General features: G+C 41.2%; 2 protein-coding genes across 3 annotated transcripts in view; both read left to right on the plus strand.

Moving 5' to 3' along the window:
- FGD6 (FYVE, RhoGEF and PH domain containing 6) overlaps positions 1-15,503 on the plus strand; it is a 125,236-nt gene extending 109,733 nt beyond the window's left edge. For both annotated transcript variants that reach the window (XM_003783345.2, XM_023509211.1), the window contains exons 16-21: positions 328-474; positions 1,342-1,444; positions 3,652-3,779; positions 9,756-9,884; positions 10,781-10,929; positions 14,717-15,503. In XM_003783345.2, coding sequence (XP_003783393.1) covers positions 328-474; positions 1,342-1,444; positions 3,652-3,779; positions 9,756-9,884; positions 10,781-10,929; positions 14,717-14,753 — 693 coding nt within the window. In that variant the 3' untranslated portion in view covers positions 14,754-15,503. The remainder of the gene's footprint in view (positions 1-327; positions 475-1,341; positions 1,445-3,651; positions 3,780-9,755; positions 9,885-10,780; positions 10,930-14,716) is intronic.
- A 4,644-nt stretch (positions 15,504-20,147) lies between these two features.
- NR2C1 (nuclear receptor subfamily 2 group C member 1) overlaps positions 20,148-20,447 on the plus strand; it is a 57,370-nt gene continuing 57,070 nt past the window's right edge. The window contains exon 1 of the mRNA XM_012801206.2: positions 20,148-20,354. The gene's annotated coding sequence lies outside the window, so the exon portion shown is untranslated. The remainder of the gene's footprint in view (positions 20,355-20,447) is intronic.

Below are 20,447 nucleotides of genomic sequence, written 5' to 3' on the forward strand. Positions count from 1 at the left end.
TTCCAAGTAGCTGGGACTATAGGCGCCCACCACAACGCATGGCTATTTTTAGAGACTGTGTCTCTCTCTGGTTCAGGCTGGTCTCAAACCTGTGAGCGCAGGCAATCCACCTGCTTCGGCCTCCCAAGTGCTGGGATTACAGGTGTGAGCCACCTCGCCCAGCCAGGATGTAGCTAATCTTAATATTGTGAGCACATGAAAAATATAATGGCTCGTATTTCATCCCACTTCCTTTGTGATAACTGTTTTAAGTCCCTGCCAAATAAAGAGGCCTGGGCCTGTGGCAGACAGTGTGTATGAAGATAATTACTTGTGCTTCTCACGCAGGCAGACTCAGAAAATAAAGAGGAAGTTAGTCCTCTGGGCTCAAAGGCTCCCATCTGGATTCCTGATACCAGGGCCACAATGTGTATGATCTGCACAAGTGAATTTACCCTGACCTGGAGACGACACCACTGCCGAGCCTGCGGAAAGGTTGGCTGGGAGAACACCCATCTCCATTGTGATTGTCCCCTCTTGAACCACTGTACTTCAAAACAACAAAAGAATGGTGGTGGAAAACATGGATGGTGGTTTTCTCTAAATATTTAGGAGCGGAGGGAACTTTGTCAGGAAACTTCCCCCCTCCTATCCCAAAGTTACCTTAGAACAGCGATTCTCAGCCTGTGGGTCGCGACCGCTTTGTAACAATGAAAATACATCGTGGCATCAGGAAGATTGAGAACCACTGCTTTTTAGAATGTCAGTAATAGATAACTTGCATTCAAAAACAAAAACTGACAAATCCACAATTAAATAGACCCTCACATTTACAGCTAATTGGGACCTTTCAGTGTTGAAGTTATCCCTGGTTATATTTCTAAGCCTTCAAGACATACTAGTAGAGTGAGCGTAGTCACAGTGACATCAGAGAGTTCCTATTCCTGTGAAGATCAAGGAAGTGCTGTCCAGAGGGATTTGGTACAGAGCTGGACACTGGGTAGAGAAGTGGTTGCTGCTACAGCAATGATAATGATTATAATGACCATGGTGATGGTGATCAGAACATGGCTAACAGCTTATTGTGCGCCAGGCACTGTCCTAAGCATTTTGGACATATCAACTCCATTATTATTTTATCTAGTAAGTGCTCAGTAATAATCCGTGGCCTCTTCATCTTTGAAATGTGGTATACTGTGTGTTAGATCATTACATGCCTGGACTCCATTGAGTTACCACCAAGATTTAAGTGAGATGGAGTGACTCTGAACCTGTTTGAAAAGTGGACAGTATTATATAGCATACTTTATGGTTTGGAAACAAAAGTGTTTCTAATAAAATAACCCCAATATGTTTTATCAGATTGTATGCCAAGCTTGTTCATCAAATAAGTATGGCTTAGATTACCTGAAAAATCAACCAGCAAGAGTATGTGAACATTGTTTTGAAGAACTGCAGAAATTAGGTAATTATGTAATAAGTAAAGATTTAACCAGAAATTCCTTTATTCTCCAGGTGCTTTTAAATGACCTTCCAAAAGAATGATTTTCAGTACCTTAGCAACAACTGTGATTGTTTATGCTTTATCTAAAAAACTTGCACTGAGCTTTCTTAACTCCCATTTTGTGGTAGTTCAAGCAAAGTTGGACTAGAACTTGTTTTTAATCTGCCAAAAAGGTTTTGCTAAGAAAACTAATTGTAGGAATGTAATTACAGGGTAAAATGTTTAACACAGTTAATAGGGAAGTTTAACTTTCGAGTAATTTTGAAGTTTCTGGTTTTGTACCAACAATATGCTTATTGCAAATCTTTTGTATCTATCTGTAGAGTAATTCTCTATGGAAATATATTTAGTGGCACCTTGTTATGTTAATTCGAGTCACTTGAACTCATTTAGTGATTTTTTTGTGTTTTTGTTTTTTTGGGGGTGGGGGCTTGTTTTGAGTCAGAGTTTCACTTTGTCAGTGCTGTGGCATTTTAGCTCTTGCCTTAGCCGCCCAAGTAGCTGGGACTACTGGCAGCTGCCTCAAAGCCCGGCTGTTTTTAGAGACAGGGTCTCACTCTTACTCAGGCTGATCTTGAACTCTTAATGTCAGGCAATCCACCCACCTTGGTTTCCAAGAGTGCTCAGATTACAGATGTGAGCCACCATGCCCAACCCTTTTAATGAGATTTTATTGTATGTCTGTTTGGGCAGCTTTTTTTTTTTTTTTTAATTGGAGACTCACTGAGCTACGGGCACTGAGCCCGGCTATTTTGTTGTTGTTGTTGCAGTTGTCATTGTTGTTTAGCAGGCCCAGGCTGGGTTCAAACCTGCCTGCCTGGGTGTAGGTGGCCGGTGCCCTAACCACTGAGCTGCAGGCGCTGAGTCTGAATGTGCAGCTTTTTGACCAAATACAAAACAATCCTTCACATCTGCCTACCCATTGTGTGCAAGTATCCTACAGTTAAAAATGAATGTACCTCACTTCTATATATTAGGAAGGGATTTTTGGTTAACTTCCTGAAACCTACAGTCTAAATTATCAAAAATTTGTCCTTCATTGCCAAGAAAGACAGCTTTTCATTAGCAAAGAGGAATATCTGAGCGAATAAAACTAAATGACACACTATTTCGGAATTCATATCTACGTGTATTTATAGATTAATGGTTTATTATTGTTTGCATACGTTTTCCAAGATGTCCCATCCGTCTATTCCTTTATGTTCCTTCCTTTGTTCCTGGGTACACCCTACACACATACAAGCTGTAAACATTCAAAATTTATCTTTGAATCCTCCTCCCTCATCACCTACAGCCATTTGGTTAGTAAATCTTTTCCATCTCAGCCCTAATAAGGCCTTTGTCCTGACTATTAATAATTTCCTAACAGGCTTTCCTACTTATAAATCCCTCCTCCTGACGACTGATGGGTTTATATTTCTATATTTAATCTGTTACGTCTCTCTCCAGGCTAAAAAGCATGAACAACAGACCAAGTTCCTTAGAACCAGTCTCATTTTTTCCAGCCTCGTTATTCTCCAAATGGATGATCTAATTTCATATCTCCCGGCCTTTGCTCATGTCAACCTCTTTGTGTATACGGTTTTTCCTCCTCTTTTTATTAACCTGGAAAATTCTTACTTCGGCCTTAGTGATCAACTTAAACATCTTACTCTTTCCCCCACTTTCCCCGAAACCTCTGCAGTTACAATTAATTGCTTCCTTATCTGTGACCTTTAGCCCCTTTTCTAGCATTCTGTTCATTATAACATTGTGATTATTAGCTAGACACTGAACAATACTAGGATTTGTTGGGGTTTTTTTTAAGTCAGTAGGGAAGGTTTGGTTTTTTTTTTCCATTTATTTTTTAAAACTTAAAAGCAGTAGTATTATATTCACACGTTTCAGAATTCTAAAGGCACCAGGAGCAATCCTTTCACATAGTTTAAGGTTCCAAAAGTATAAAATCATTTTTAAAACAGGGGAAAACCTTCCTTCTACTCATCTCTCAGCCAGCCATCTTCATTTCCTGGGAGCCATCAGTGCCATCAGTTTCTTGATGTGTTTCCATGAATATTTTGTGCAACAGCATTTGTTGATTTGAATTAAATTGAATTGCAGTGCTGACCATTGGCTACATAAGTGCTGATTTGTTATCCTGACTTGTTATCCTACCTGATTTGTTTCAGATCACCAGCACTCCCCTAAGATTGGATCTCCTGGGAATCACAAATCTCCTTCAAGTGCCTTGTCTTCAGTCTTACATAGTATTCCATCCGGGAGGAAACAGAAAAAAATCCCAGCTGCTCTCAAAGAAGTAAGTAACTTGCAATGTGGTGGAAGCTGAATTATTCATATGCATAGAATACTCTGTTTTCCTTTCACGGAGGAAGATAGCATTCCCGATGCTGATAAGTCATGAATTTTAATACTGATGATGGATGTGGATGTTGCCTCACAGTCTTGCTTAGTCTCCCTTCTGACCTGAGCCATTTAGAAAATGGCTATTGAAAGGTTTAGCAAAGATGTAATGGCAGTGATAGAAAGTAAGAATAAGTTGGACACACATGAGTTTTTAAAATTACCTTGAGGCGGGCTTGGCGCCTGTGGCTCAAGCGGCTAGGGCGCCAGCCACATACACCTAGGATGGCGGATTTGAATCCAGCCCAGCCCGCCAAACAACAATGACAGCTGCAACCAAAAAATAGCCAGGCGTTGATGGCGGGTGTCTGTGGTCCCAGCTACTTGGGAGGCTGAGGCAGGAGACTCGCTTGAGCCCAGGAGTTGGAGGTTGCTATGAGCTGTGATGCCATGGCACTCTACCCAGGGGGACAGCTTGAGACTCTGTCTCAAAAATAAAATAAAATAAAATTACCCTGAGGCCCCTTACCAGAGGGAAGAAGCCCATAGAACCTTGTGGGCACTCTGTTAGGCATTGGTTAGTTGGGTAGAGGTGGTATCATTGATAGTAGGTTGTCTTTCCTTTAAACTTAAAAGAAAATTTTGAACAGTTGTAATAGCTTGCATGTTTAGACCTGTTAATGGCATAATTCAGAGTCATTATTGATACCCTATTGCAGTACCTCAGTTTTTTTTTTTCCCCTTGAGATTCAGGGTATCACTGTCACACTGGGTTGAGTACCATGGCATCATAGCTCACAGCAACCTCAAACTCTTGGGCTGAAACAATCCTCTTGTCTCAGCCTCCCAAGTAGCTGGGACTACAGATGTCCTGCAACTCTTGGCAATTTTTTCTATTTTTAGTAGAGATGGGGTCTTGCTCTTGGTCAGGCTGATCTTGAACTCCTGAGCTCAGGCATTCCACCTGCCTTAGCCTCTTAGAATACTAGGATTATAGGCACAAGCCACCATGCCCTGTCCCACCTGTGCTAGTTTTATGGCCAGCAGAGTAGGGTTTTAGGGTTTTTAATTGCTTGGTTACTATGGAGATGTTCTATCAGGGAAGCAAAACAACTCTAAAATGTTGACCTTATGGCTCAGCGCCTATAGCACAGAGGTTATGGCACCAGCCACATACACCTAAACTGGCGGGTTTAAACCTGGCCAGGGCCAGCTAAACAATGACAACTTCAACAAAAAATAGCTGGGCATTGTGTCAGGTTCTTGTAGTCCCAGCTACTGGGAGGATGAGGCAAGAGAATTGCTTAAGCCTAGGAGTTTGAGGTTGCTGTGAGCTGTGACTCCACGGCTCTCTACTGAGAGCAACATAGTGAGACTCTGTCCCAAAAAAATAAGATAAAATAAAAATTTGACCTCTCATATTCCCAGTTAAAATAGTATGGAGTAATTTAAAGCCAATCTCATGAAATAATAAGAATAGTGCTTAAAGTTCTAATTGAGGAGTTTTTTTTTTTTTTAAGGACAGTCTCACTTTGTTGCCCTCAGTAGAGTGCTATGGCGTCACAGCTATAGCAACCTCAAGCTCTTGGGCTTAGGCGATTCTCTTGCCTCAGCCTCCCGAGTAGCTGGAACTATAGGTACCTGCCACAAAGCCCAGCTATTTTTTGTTGCAGTTTGGCTAGGGCTGATTCGAACCCACCACCCTTGGTATATGGGGCCAGCACCCTACTCATTGAGCCACAGGCACCACCCCCTAATTGATGAGTTTTATGAGACTGTTGAGCCAATTTAGCAAGTACCTCTGAACTATTTCTTCCATCCCTCAATTCTTGAATCTAAGTCTGCATTCATACTTTTTTTTTTTTTTTGGAGACAGTCTCACTAGGTAGCCCTCAGTAGAGTGCCATGGCATCACAGCTCACAGCAATCTTAAACTCTAGGGTTTAAGTGATTCTCTTGCCTCAACCTCCCAAGTAGCTGGGACTACAGGCGCCTGCCACAACACCCAGCTGTTCTTTGATTGGAGTTGTCAGTGTTGTTTAGCAGGCCTGGGCTGGGCTCGAACCCACCAGCCTTGGTGTATGTAGCTGGCGCCCTCCTCACTGAGCCACAGGTGCTGAGCCCTGCATTCATACTTTTGAGGTTTTGGGGGGGTTTTTTTGCAGTTTTTGGCCGGGGCTGGGTTTTGAATCTGCCACCTCCAGCATATGGGACCAGTGCCCTACTCCTTTGAGCCACAGGCGCTGCCCACTTTTGAGGTTCTTAATCAAGTGAAATGGTTCTTAGTTCTGTGGAATTGTTCTTCTCTCTACCCTGATATCACAGTTTCTAAATCTAACTCTGACCATGTGCTCCCCTCTTCAGTCTAACCACACAACATTAGTTACAGCTTTCGTAGTCTAGACTAGATTCAGTCTAACTCTAGGCTTGTTTCATCCATCTTTCTACTCAGCCACACAAACCGGCCTTCCAGTATCTAATGCATCACTTGAAAACTTATTAGAAGTTCTTGTGCCTCACCGTGATCTACAGAATTAGAAATTCTAACAGGCACTCCTGGTGATTCCAATAATACGCTAAAGTTTGAGAACTACTTTACTTCTTTACAGTTAGACTGGAGAAATTTATATATCTAGTTAGGAGCTATAAAGCCAAAGTATAGTATTCTCCTTGAGAAAATGGGTCTCTTGGTGTTTTTTTTCGTCCCACCCTCCTTTTGGTGTTTAATCATTACAGTTCAGCGGTGTTTAATGTACTCACAATGTTATGCAACCACCATGTCTTTCTAGTGTTAAAAGTTTTTCATCATCCCATAAAAACACCCTGTTTGTGCCCATTAAGTAATCTGTCCCCTTTGTCCCCTTCCTTCACTCCCTGGTAACTTCTGATCTGCTTTCTGTCCCTCTGGAGTTGCCAATTCTGGATACATCATATAAAAGGAATCACATAACATGTGACCTTTGTGTCTAAATTCTTTCACTTAGCACAGTGTTTTTCAGGGTTTAGCAAAATCATGGCATGTATCAGGACTTTATTTCTTTTTGTGTCTGAATTATATTACACTGTATGTGTCTATCAGTTTATCCATTCATCTCTTGGTGGACACTGGGTTGTTTCCACCTTTGGCTGCTATGAATGCCGCTGCTAAAAATACGTGCAAATTTCTGTGTTGACATAAAGTTTTCATTTATCTTGGGCATATACTTTAGGAATAGAACTGCTTGATCATATGGCAAGTCTATGTTTTACTTTTTGAGGAGCTAGGAAGTTGTGTTCTTATTCTAGTAATGTTCAAAACATTTATAGAAACTCCTCTTTTTAGAATTACATTCAGAGCCTCAGTATTCTTAGTAATGGCGGACTTGTCTTCTTGAGTTGGATTTGATTTGGTTTCTGTAAGTGATTAAGTTAGTTAACACCAGTTTTATTTCAAAAGAGATAATAGAGGCTGTTTGGCAGTATGATTGATCTTCATGAGTGGCTAATTAATTCTAAAATATTCTAAAGGAGGAATGTAATATATTTTGAGCAATGTTAACATATTAAGTACATGGTAGTATCCCAGTATAACTACCTTTTAAGCAAAATCTTATTTGAGTGTTACCATTCTATTTGTTTTTTAAAAAACTACTTGGTAGTCTGTTATAAGGATGTATTACTTTATACATATCTTTTTAACAGATAGTTTAAATTTCATGTTAGATCTTAAATTTCCCATTGAACTATATAATCTTTTTCATGAAATTAATAAGAACTAATACAATTCATCAATTATTACATGATTAAAGGTATATTTCTAAAATTCACAGAGCCCACTGCATTAGTTTTCATTGCTGCATAGCAAATTACCACATATTTAGTGGCTTAAAACAACATACAGTTATCATCTGAGTAGTCCAGGCCTGGCCCAGCTGGGAGCACCGCAGGACAATTATGAAGGGTTTGGCCAATACAGAGTTCTCTCATGGAAACTTAACTGTGGGGAAGGGTCTGCTTCCAAGCTCATTCAGGTTGTTGACAGAATTCATTTCCTTGCATTTGCTAGAGCAAGGGCTTTGGCTCTTTACTGGCTTTTGGCTAACGGTCATCCTCAACTTCTTGCTATATGGGCCTCCCAACATGTCACATGCTTACTTCTTCAAAGCCAGCATGGGAAAAGTCTCTCGATGCCAGTCTGCTAGCAAGATGGAGGCTTATACATATACCATAATCATGAGAGTGACATTCTCATAGTCAGAAGCAACTCACAGATCCTATCCATACTCAAGGGAAGAAAACTGTGCCACACTGTGACTCTGTAAGGCAAAGACCATGGGAGGTCACTTTAAGACTATGCCTGCCACAGCACTAACAAGGCAAGTCCTAAACTGGGATTTTTTTCTTTTTTTTTTTTTAATGTCTCTACTGTTCCAATATTTAAAACAACAAAAACAAAAAGCCATGAATTCCTTTTTTTTTTTTTCTGAGACAATGGTCATTCTCTTTGACCCAGGCTGGGGTGCAGTAGTATAATCATAACTCACTGCAGCTCAAACTCACAGGCTCAAGCATTCCTCCTGCCTCAGCTTCCCAAGTAGCTGGGACTACAGGCACTGGCCAGCATGCTAGGCCAATTTTTTTTTTTATAGAAATGGGCCCTTGCTATGTTGGTCAGGCTGGTTTGGAACTCCTGAATTCAAGCAATCCTCCCAGAGTGCTAGGATTACAGGTAGCATCCAACGATAGAATTTTCTATTTACTATTCTGTTAGTTTTTAGAAGTCCAAACAAATTATTTCAGGAATAGAATTAAAGGTTTAAATAACATTCCACAAAACATGAAGAGCAATTAACAACTTATACAGTCCCTAAATTACAGCTTTAGAAGTGACTTAGGCTTTTGAGATTAATTTTCATCTCTTGCCAACCCAGAAAACATAGATGAATTCATACACAAACACACGCAGGCACAATTACACAAGCTACAATTCTAGGACCGCCTCTAAAAGGGTGTGTTTTTTTAATGCTCACATTAATAACAGTATTTAGCTTATAAGGTACCAGACTTTTTGTTTGTTTCTTGAGACTGAGTTTCACTTTCTTGCCCCCAGTAGAGTGCCATGACATCACAGCAACCTCAAACTCTTGGACTCAAGTGATTCTCTTGCCTCAGCCTCCCAAGTAGCTGGGACTACAGGTGCTTGTCACAACGCCCAGTGATTTTCTTTCTTTCTTTTTTTTTTTTTTTTTTTTAGAGACAGGGTGTTGCTCTTGCTCTGGCTGGTCTCAAACTCATGAGCTCAAGTGATCCACCCACCTTGGCCTCCCAGAGTGCTGGAATTACAGGCATGAGCCACTATGCCTGGCCTACAGTAGCAGACTTTAAAAATACAGATTTCGGGTGGTGCCTGTGGCTCAGTGGGTAGGGCACTGGCCCCATATATCGAGGGTGGCAGGTTCAAACCCGGCCCTGGCCAAACTGCAACAACAAAAAAATAGCCAAGCCTTGTGGGCAATAGCTTGAGACTCTATATCAAAAAAAAAATAAAAATAAAATTATTTAAAAAGTGCTGGCCCCATATACCAAAGGTGGCGGGTTCAAACCCAGCCCTGGCCCCTGCCATGGCCAAACTGCAACCAAAAAATAGCTGTACATTGTGGCGGGCGCCTATAGTCAGCTACTCGGGAGGCTGAGGCAAGAGAAGCACCTAAACGCAGGAGTTGGAAGTTGCTGTGAGCTATGTGATGCCATGGCACCCTACCAAGGGTGATAGAGTGTGACTCTGTCTCTACAAAATAATAATAATAATAATAAATATATATATATAGATTTGATTCTGAAACATTCTGTTGTTACAGTTATTATTTTCAGTGCCTAATGATTATAAGCAATTTTGTGGTTATTGTAATTTGTCTGAAAAACATTAAACTTTGTATGGTGCTTTCTTATTTAGGTGTCAGCAAACACAGAAGATTCTTCAATGAGTGGCTACTTGTACAGATCAAAGGGCAATAAAAAGCCTTGGAAGCACTTATGGTTTGTCATCAAAAATAAAGTCCTATATACATACGCTGCAAGTGAGGTAAGATCCGAAATCTTAAGATGAGCAATTTTGGAGTCTTATTTGATAATGCCAACTAAAATAATTACAATATTATAAAATCCATTTGTTTTGTGTGGGATTTTTTTGTTTTGCTTTGGAGTGGGAGGTATTGCTGTTATTTTTGACATGAACTGTGTTCTTGCTTTGTACCTGGAGAGCTCTTACTCAAACGTATCAGGTATTCTTCCATATTATTAAAATGCAAGGATTTTCTTGGTATCGCGGGACTACTGACTACGGCACTAAAGGCAAAGCTTCTTTTCCTTCCCGCCATGCTCTCTTGAGAGAGCCCCTCCTTTGCTATCTTTCCCAGACTGTATTGATCAGTATCAACATAGATAAGATAGGCTTGGGGTTATTGAAGGAGAGGTAGCTGGAGGTTTTAACAAAATTATAAAAGGAAAAAAGGATGCGCTTTCAGGGGGTGGGGGGTTATAAACAATTTCTAGCTTTTTACTATTTCTGTCTTTTTCTCTTATCTGATCACTCTATGTTCCAACATCCTATGAAACCATTGCCCTAGGGTATAGGCCCGATCTTAGTGGGATCTGGGTAAATCACTTAGCTTTCTGAGCTGTTTTCTGCATCCATAAAACGAAAATCATGTAATCCCCTACCTTTGGTTGTCCCGAATAATAATGTGAAATTCAGTGGATGTGAACATGCCGAAAACTGGTACCAGGTAAGTGGGGAGGTGTGGCTCAATAAATATTATTGAATAAGTGGAAACTGAAAAAGCTGCTAGAAATATCATTGCTTGATATGTGTGTAAATGAAATTATCAAATAAATTAGAGGTAGTATAGATCAAGAGTTCTTAAATCTGAATTCTGTCTCAATCTAAAACCAATCTCCATTTGTATATTTTTAAATTAGGACGTGGCAGCCTTGGAGAGTCAACCTTTACTAGGATTTACTGTTACCCAAGTCAGAGATGAGAACTCAGAGTCTAAAGTATTTCAGTTACTGCACAAAAACATGTTATTTTATGTATTCAAAGCAGATGATGCTCACTCAGCTCAGAAGTAAGTAATTTAGCCATATTTTTCTTTCACTTATGAGATTTCAAGTTGTTATTTTAAAGGATTGACTTAAAATGACCTACAGTGAGGCTTGAGGACAATCCAGAATTTAAATCAGAGATAGAAAGACGTTTCGCATTATTTAGATGCCTTAGAATTTTTTAAAAGACAAGGCAAGAGTATGTGAAATATTTTCAGGAGGCAGAGAGGAGAAGAAAAATAGGTAGTTGTCTGCACATGACTTCGGGGAGAGCAGCGTGATCCTGCCCTGCTGAAAGGAAGGGAAGCCGAGGCATTTGACCTCTCCTTCAGTGAGGGTATGAATCTTCCCTTGAAACATTCCAGGACTTTGGCAAGCCAGTGATTGGACTGTGCCATGGAACAGCAGGAGTTTAAACAGCTGCTTGCTAACTTACTTCTCTGAAAAAGGTCAAACACATTAAGAGGCTCTCATGCTGTTCCCAGGGGCTAAATACAAAGAAATAGATATGATGAGGTGGTACAGGCTGAAACTGTCTCTTCAAAATTCCAACAAGAACCTTTATATAGATGTTAGGAGTTTGGTTAACATAGATGCATATCTCTGAACGCCAGGGCCCTTCTGAACAAAATAGTTCAGTTCACGTCTCTTTGATTTGTTTTTTTACTTTAGCCTCACAAAATGTACAGTTTTTTCTTAAGTAAACGGTGTTCATCTTTCCTCAGTGGGCTTAAAAAGTGCATGAAAATTTAAAAAAAAAAAAGTGCTTTGAGTAAGCAAGATTTGTTGTTTCTTAAGGCATTTAGAATTGACCTACCTTATCAGAATTGTATGGGTTCCTAAATACCAAGCAGGTACAATGTCATAAACAAACAGCCTTTAAAACCTTTTTTTTTTCTTTCTTTCTCCACTTTCTTTCTTTCTTTCTTTTTTTGCTGTTGTTGTTATTGTTGAGATACGCTCTCACTCTTTTACCCAGGCTGCAATATAGTGGCGTGATTGATCATAGTTCACTGCAGCCTTGAACTCCAGGGCTTAAGCAATGCTCCTTGCCTTGGCATCCCAAAGTGCTAGGATTCTAGGCATGAGCCAGCACCCCCAGCCTAAAGAATTTTTTTTTTTTTTTGTAGAGACAGAGTCTCACTCTATCTCCCTGGGTAGAGTGCCATGGCATCACACAGCTCACAGCAACCTCCAGCTCCTGGGCTTAGGCAATTCTCTTGTCTCAGCCTCCCAAGTAGCTGGGACTACAGGTGCCCACCACAACACCCGGCTCTAAAGAACATTTTTAAATTATATCTGTTAGGCAGGTCCGGTGGCTCACACATGTAATCCTAGCGCTCTGGGAAGCCAAGGCAAGTGGATCTCCTGAGCTCAGGAGTTCAAGACTAGTCTGAGCAAGAGCGAGACCTGGGTGTTGTGGCTGGTCCCTGTAGTCTGATAGCATATTAAAATGTGTTAATTTTACTGGAAAATTTGGGGGCTTTTTAAAAGCCTTTCTATTATGATGTAACTTATAAGCTATTTATGTTCACAATTTAAATGTTTGGCCTCTTTGCCTTTTCTTTGTCATGACAGTGGGGGCCCATTTGTTGTCTGTGGCAAATGTCTTTTTTTTCTTTTTTTTTTAGAGTCTCAGGCTGTTGCCCTGGGTAAAGTACCATGGTGTCATAGCTCACTGCAACCTCCAGCTCTTGGACTCAAGTGGTCCTCCTACCTCAGTTTTTTTCTACTTTTAGTAGGGACACGGTCTCACTTTTGTTCAGACTGGTCTCAAAGTCATGAGCTCAAGCAGTCCACCTGCCTTGGCCTCCCAGACTGCTAGGATTACAGGCATGAGCCACCAGGCCCCGGTGGGCAACTGTATCTTGCCTTGTAAAGGTATCTTTCTCTTTCTCAATAAACTTTATTTCATGCTTGCCTCCAAAAAAAAAAAAAAAAGGTAGGCTTGGCCTATAACATATTGGTTAAAGCCCCGGCCACATGCACCAAGGCTGGCGGGTTCGAACTTGACCAGGGCCTGCTAGACAACAATGACAACTGCAACAAAAAAAATAGCCAGGCATCGTGGTGGGCGCCTGTAGTCACAGCTACTTGGGAGGCTGAGGCAAGAGAATGGCTTAAGCCCAAGAGTCCTTGAAATTTGAGTTAGATCTGTCAAAGGCTGCTTTATTATTAATTGAGTGATTTCAAATGTTCTTACCTTCCTGGACTCTCCATAAAGCAGCCGTTCTCAACCTGTGGGTTGCGACCCCTTTGTGTCAATGAGACTACATCACAGCATTAGGAAGGTTGAGAACCACTGCTAAAGTATTACTGTAAGAAATGATAATTGTCATAAGACAGGGGAAAAACAATTCAAAAGCATTTATACTCCCAAGTGTCTTTTGAATAATTACAGCTGTGTATATTATCAAATAAAACTTTATTTTGAGACTAAGGCATTTTGGAAAGGCTTATATGGAACTTTGAGAAGCTTTTATGTTGCATACAAAATGTTGATTAACTGGGAGTAGATTAGTTACTAGAGTCCCTTTAATTGAAAATATTGAAACAGATCTGGATTAAAGGACAACAGATCTGGTTGACAAAGTTTAGGCAGGAGGAGACTGGGACATAGTGTTTCTTTCTTTTTTTCTTTTTTTGCAGATTTTAGCCGAGGCTGGGTTTGAACCTGCCACCTCCAACATATGGGTCCAGGGCCCTACTCCTTTGAGCCACAGGCACCGCGCTGTAGTGTTTCTTTTCTTTTCTTTTTTTTTTTTTTTTTGAGACAAAGTCTATGTCATCCTTAGTAGAGTGCGATAACATCACAGCTCACAACAACCTCAAACTCTTGGGCTTAAGAGATTTTATTGCCTCAGCCTCCCCAAGTAGCTGGGACTACAGGCGCCCACCGCACCGCCCAGCAATTTTTTTGGTTATAGTTGTCATTGTTGTTCAGCAGGTTCGGACTGGATTAGAACCTGCCAGCTCCAGTGTATAGTGTTTCTAAAAGCACAGAGTTGGGCCGAAGCTCATACCTGTAACCCCAGTACTCTAAGAGGCCATAGCAGGTGAATTGCTTGAGCTCAGGAGTTTGAGACCAGCCTGAGCAAGAGCAAGACCCCCATCTGTAAAAAATAGCTGGGCATTGTGGAGGGCATCTATAGTCCCAGCTACTTGGGAAGCTAAGGCAAGACAGTCACTTGAGCCCGAGAGGTAAAGGTTGCTGTAAGCTATGACACCAAGGCACTTTACCCAGGACAATAAAGTGAGACTCAGTCTCAAAAATAAATAAATACATACACACACATACATAAATCACAGAGTCAGAATATCACATAAAAGAGAAAAGGAGTTGTAAAAACTTTGCCAATTGTCAGGACTAATAGAACTATTTCACATCAAATTGTCACTTCTTCATGCCTCAGAGACATTCCAAGCCAGATTTTGTACCACATTACCAAGTAAAGGATAGTTCGCAGGCGTCCTCAAACTACGGCCCGCGGGGCACATGCAGCCCGCCTAGGACATTTATCCAGCCTGCTGGCTGTTTTTGCCACTGCTGCCTGTCCTGCTTAGTAGCTGACTCGTCCCAGGACCCGCAGTCCATCCCTCCAACAGTCTGAGGGACGGTGAACTGCCCCCCCCATTTAAAAAGTTTGAGGACCCCTGGTTCAATTTATGCAGAGTGCCAGTTTTCTATAGAAAAGGTCTTACATATGTTGTTAGGGTAATCACATCCACAGGGCCAGCCATCATGTATGTCATGTTCATGTACATCAAGTAATGGATTTTATAAGTCTAACAAAGTTCTCTTATAAATAGGTGGATAGAAGCATTTCAGGAAGGCACAATATTGTAGCAGTGTTGATTTCGTCTCTTCCGTGGTTCCAAAGAGATGGAAGTTCATCAAAATGGAGTAAATGCAATTTAAAAGTTTAAAAAAGTGGACACTGCCAAGATAAACTCTTCATCAGATATAAGAAATTATTTTGTTCGGTATTAAGTAGTTTTTTTGAAAATGTTTTTTTCATGTATGTTATTTATTAAGACTTTGATGTTTACTTAATGGTCAGGATTATTTCTGAGACTCACACTGAATTCTAAAGCATTGTTTCTTTAGAGACCAGAAAACTTATCTGAATACTGTATAAACTGTCTGTGACCCAATCCACACTGTTTTCTGTACCTTAGATTGTAACATTCTTATCTTACTAATGGTAAATTTTCCTAAGTTAAAAACAGATGACAAGGCATAAATTTCTATGTAGTGCTTGATTTAGGAATTGTTGTTATAAAAATGCTGATGACAAAATGCATGTCTTTGAACCGAGAAAAAAATGAATTTTTGTATCTTTTAATGGAAAAATATACGGCCAGCTTCTACCTCAGAAACTGTGAATGAAATTTCAGTATAGTATCAGAAATAATTCAGTATTTTCTACTGTTAATGTACCTCTTTTGGCATAAGTTAATATTACATCATGGGAAGTATAGCAAAGGGATAGAATCTGAGTGTTTCTTTAACTGTAAGTGGAAATGAGGCTGTTTTCATTTGCAGAGGAACACACATAATCGACTCTATAGGCTTTTTGTTAAGTCCAATCTTTTTTAAAAGGCTCAGGTTTAACACAAACATAAATGTCTTATTTTTAAAAATAGCAAAATAGGGCAAGCATTGTATTACATAATATCCCCTGCTATTGTAAGAGTTCTGAGCCGAAGGCAATGGTGGTATTTGTACCTAAATAGAATGCTGTTATTTCCTATAACGTTGTGCTTTACAAAATGAACTGGAATTACCATGTAAGAGAAGCACAAATTCTAAGGCAGTAATAAGTGAAATTGTATAGTATTCATTTTTGAAAGGTCTTTTTATTCCACTTTGTGACATGGTCTCCCTGGCAGTTTAAATAAAATCCTTTCTTCCTTTAACCAGGTGTCAGTGCACCTCACTAGGAAAGCTTTATTTTCATAATTCTGGTGCACTTACTGTTTAACATAGGAACTACTTTGTATGTAAAAATGGTGATTCGGAGAAAAAAAATGAAATTAACACTGTGATTAAAGTCATTCCTAATGTTCATAATATGCATTTTATTGACTGAGTTTAAACTGTAAATTTCCTTTGTTTTATTTTTTGAGACAGTCTCACTCTGTTGCCCTGGGTAGATGCTACGGCATCATTGCTCACAGCAACCCCCAACTCTTGGGCTTGGGTAGTCCTCATGCCTCAGCCCCTAAGTAGCTGGGATAACAGGCATGCACCACTCTGCCCAGCTAGTTTTTCTATTTTTAGTAGAGATGGAGTCTTGCTCTTGATCAGGCTCCTCTCAAACTCCTAAGTTCAAGCAATCCATTCGCCCCGGCCTCCCAGAGTATGTAAATTATCTGAAAAGGCAAGGTCATACATAGAATAATTCATTAAAGGGTATAAGAATTGACTCCCAAATCAGTGTGATACTTCCTGGCTGCCAAGAGAATTCTAAGTGCCTTTCTGGGCCTTTTGAATGCTGTTTGCTGCAGGATCAGAGTTGCTACTAGATCCAGAGTTGGTTGCTGTGGGTTTTTTCTGGCTATTTTTTGCTATGAAGTTATTTTAAACCCTGTTACAACTTCATACACAATCCTAACATGCCATCTCCCAAGTCTTTGTGTCTTAGCAGGTTAACTAATACTTCTTTGCAGCTCACCTCTTTTATTTTTTTTGAGCCAGAGTCTTAACTTTGTCGCCTACTGTAAAGTACTATAGTGTCATAGCTCACAGCACTCTCAAACACTGGGGTTCAAGCGATTCTTTTGCCTCAGCCTCCCAAGTAGCTGGGACTACAGGTACCCACCACAACAGCCAGCTGTTTTTAGAGATGGGGGGTCTCGCTCTAGCTCAGGCTGGTCTTGAACTCGTGAGCTTATTTGATTGATACACCCACCTCCCTGGGGCCAGTATTGGATTCATGCTTGCCCATCGATTACACACAGTAGTATCCCTGGGGCCAGTACAGGCACCCGTCACAACACCCGGCTATTTTTTTGTTGCAGATGGCCTGGCCCAGGTTCGAACCCACCACTCAGTGTATGTGGCTGGCGCCGTAACCACTGTGCTACAGGCACCGATCCTTTCTTCTGTACTTCTATAGACTAAATCCAGTTGCTTCTTCCTCTGTGCTCCTATAACCTTTAGTTCATCAGCTTATATGGTGCTTAGCACATTCTGCCCTTGAAAATAACTTACCTTCTTCATTTGAGATTGCCCACAGCATCTGGCAGGGTGCCTTGCATGCATTCTGTATTTACTGAATTAAATTCCTTCCTATCCATCCCTTCTGATATTTTTTTTTCAAAGTTCCTCTAATACTCTTAACATTCTGGAACTTGTGCCACTTTTAAAGTCTTTTTTTTTTTGTTAATTCTTGAGACAGAGCCTCAAGCTGTCCCCCTTGGTAGAGTGCCCTGGCATCACAGCTCACAGCAGCCTCCAACTCCTGGGCTCAAGCGAGTCTCCTGCCTTGCCTCTGCCTCCCAAGTAGCTGGGACTACAGGCACCCGCCACAACACCCGGCTATTTTTTGGTTGCAGCCTTCATTGTTGTTTGTCAGGCCGGGCTGGATTCAAACCCGCCAGCTCAGGTGTATGTGGCTGGCGCCTTAGCCACTTGAGCCACAGGCACCGAGCCAAGTCTTTTTTTTTTTTTTAAAGGAAATTTTTATCTATGACTTTGTGCCCTATAAGAAAAGAGTCAAATAGTTTCTAGTAGGATTTTTTAAATGATAAAAGGTAGTAGAAAATTTTCAAAACCCTAAATGTCAAAAGTCCTTTTCCTTTGGGGTGGGAGAAAAGGATGAAGTGGAGGCAACCTTTTTCTTCATATGAGTTGGTCATAGCATGTAAGAACCAATCTTGAGATACTATTTTTTTTAAGTGAGTTATAATGTATGTCTAGAAATGCTTTTTTTAAAATGCTTTTTATTAAAGTAATAATAGTTTGTATCTTATTGTCCATATAAAGATGTAGATCCTTTATAAATAAAAAATTTAGCACTGTAAATAATGTTAATACATTATATTTATAAAAAATAAACTTAATATCTACTGCTGGTGTGATGTCTTTTAAATTATACCCTTTTTTTTGAGTTACTTTTTTTTATATTTTTTATTTTTTTGGAGACAGAGTCTAACTTTGTCACCTTTGGTAGAGTGCCATGGTGTCACAGCTCACAGCAAACTCAGACTCTTGGGCTTAAGCAATTCTCTTGTCTTAGCTTCCCAGTAGCTGGGACTACAGGCACCCGCCACAACACCTGGCTATTGAGTCACATTTTAAACATGAACTTCACTGGCCTCTTTTCCTGAAGTAAAGGAAACTCTTCTACAGATGTTCCTAAAATGGCTTCTACTCCCAAGTTTTAACAAGTCAACTTATAGTGACTTAATTGAATTAACTGGAGGATAAGGGGTAAGCACAGGCATCACTGTAGGCATCCATATTCTGCACCAAGGATAGAGAACAGGTGTCAGAATGCCTCTTTCCATTGGGTCTATAGCATATAATGATGTTTCAGTCAATGACAGACCACACACACAACCATGGTGCCATAAAATTATATTACTGCACGTTTTCTATGTTTAGATACAGAAATACTTAGCATTGTGTTACTGAAAGCATATATAATGAGATGGAGTCTGTCAGGCTAGGGTGGACATGACAGAGCTGGTCTGATCAGTTTAGGTCCTGCCCGACCTTTACCCTGTCTCCCATTACTGTTTTGTAATTTCAGCTCCCACCATAAAGATGCCTATCATAAGTAGTTTAAATAGATTAATGTAAGAGATTAACTTTTAAATTTGAATGTTGTTTTGAGTGATAGATTATGCTGAGTATTGTTTTCTATGGGTCAAGGGTTCTACCCATTATTGTTTAAAGTAAGGGTTGACATGGTCTTCACTTTGAACTTAAAATGCATAAAACTGTAATTCTGGAAATGGAAGAACAGAACGATCTTGGAGAGACTACTCTCAATGTTCTCCAGAATCCTGGCCTTCTGGGAAAGTTTGGTAGACCTATCCCCGTCTGCACATTGGCTGACAGTGACAGGCAACTGGACCCTCCTCATCCTGTAACATTACAGTTGCCTGTTAGTATTCAATACAGCACCATGCCGTACAGGTTTATCCTAGGTTTTTAGCCTAGAAGCAGTAGGCTGCACCATAGAGCCTAGCTGTGTCATAGGCTATTCCATCCAGGTTAGTGTCAGTTACACTCTGATGTGCAGGCAATGATGAAATCACCTAATGAATATCCCAGAACACATCCCCGGCATGACTATGCTTTCATAGCTTTCACCTTTGGAACCAGCTTAAGGATATGTGGGAGGAGCTGCCTTAAAACCAACTGAAAGGGCTCAGCGTTTGTGGCTCAAGTGGCTAAGGCACCAGCCACATACACCTAAGGTGGCAGGTTGGAATCCAGCCCGGGCCCACCAAACAACGACAGCCGCAACCAAAAAATAGCCGGGCTTTGTGGTGGACGCCTGTGGTCCCAGGTACTTGGCAGACTGAGGCAGGAGACTCGCTTGAGCCCAGGAGCTGGAGAATCCTGTGAGCTGTGATGCCATAGCACTCTACCCAGGGGGACAGCTTGAGGCTCTGTCTCAAAAAAAAAAAACAAAAACCAACTGAAACATACCACAAATGATAAAAAATTACAGTTTTATACATTTAGACATTGTCTCTTGTGCTTGGTGTAATACATCATTACTGACCAAAACACAAAAATCAGCCTCTGGGGTGCTTAATTGTAGAGATTATATTCTTGCTCCCTTTGGCCATTGTACCTCCTTACAATAGTTGACAAGCAGAACTTTGGTTTGCTATACATGATTCTACCTCTGTTGTATTTCAAGGAAGTTTAAATATCTGATTGGAATCTATCCAGAGAGAGCCTGAGACAGAGCCTAATTTTCCAGAAATCAGAAAAAGAACTGAAACCGACCGCGTTATTTATTCCCCAAAGCTGAAACGCTGATTCAAAACTTCCTTTAATAACGACCGTTGGCAAATACAATGCTAAACACGCGCGGCTTCTAATTATAATAAAAGTACCTGACGGCGGGGACGCCGTCTCCCTCCAAGCCGAAAGGGGGCAGTCGACTTTCGGAGCCGCGGCTCGATTCTCTGATCCCTCCACCCAACCCAGGGAACGTCACGACCTCCTCTCGTCGGTTCTCTTCGTCGTCAATGCGCAGGCGCGGGCGGGACTGCGCACCGGAGAGCCGAGAGAGGGGTCACGAACTCTGACCCCCCCCAAATACACAAACCCAGAAAGGTTCCTCCCTCCCTTATCTTTGAGCCCCCTCCCTTCAGCTCTCTCCAACCTCTCCTCCCGGAGCGCCCTCCCACCCGCAGCCGCCGCAGCGGGTCTGTCGGGTCGGCGCCCGACGCAGGAGGAAGGCGGCGGAGGGCGCAGGTAAGAAGCGCCGGTGGGGGAGACTGGCGCCCGCGGTGGGGGGCGGGGGCCCGGGGACCCCTTCACCCCAACTGCCAACCGACGCGGCCCCGC

This window comes from Otolemur garnettii, unplaced genomic scaffold, assembly GCF_000181295.1.
Source record: "Otolemur garnettii isolate 467f Iridium unplaced genomic scaffold, OtoGar3 scaffold00007, whole genome shotgun sequence".
Classification (NCBI taxonomy): Eukaryota; Metazoa; Chordata; class Mammalia; order Primates; family Galagidae; genus Otolemur; species Otolemur garnettii.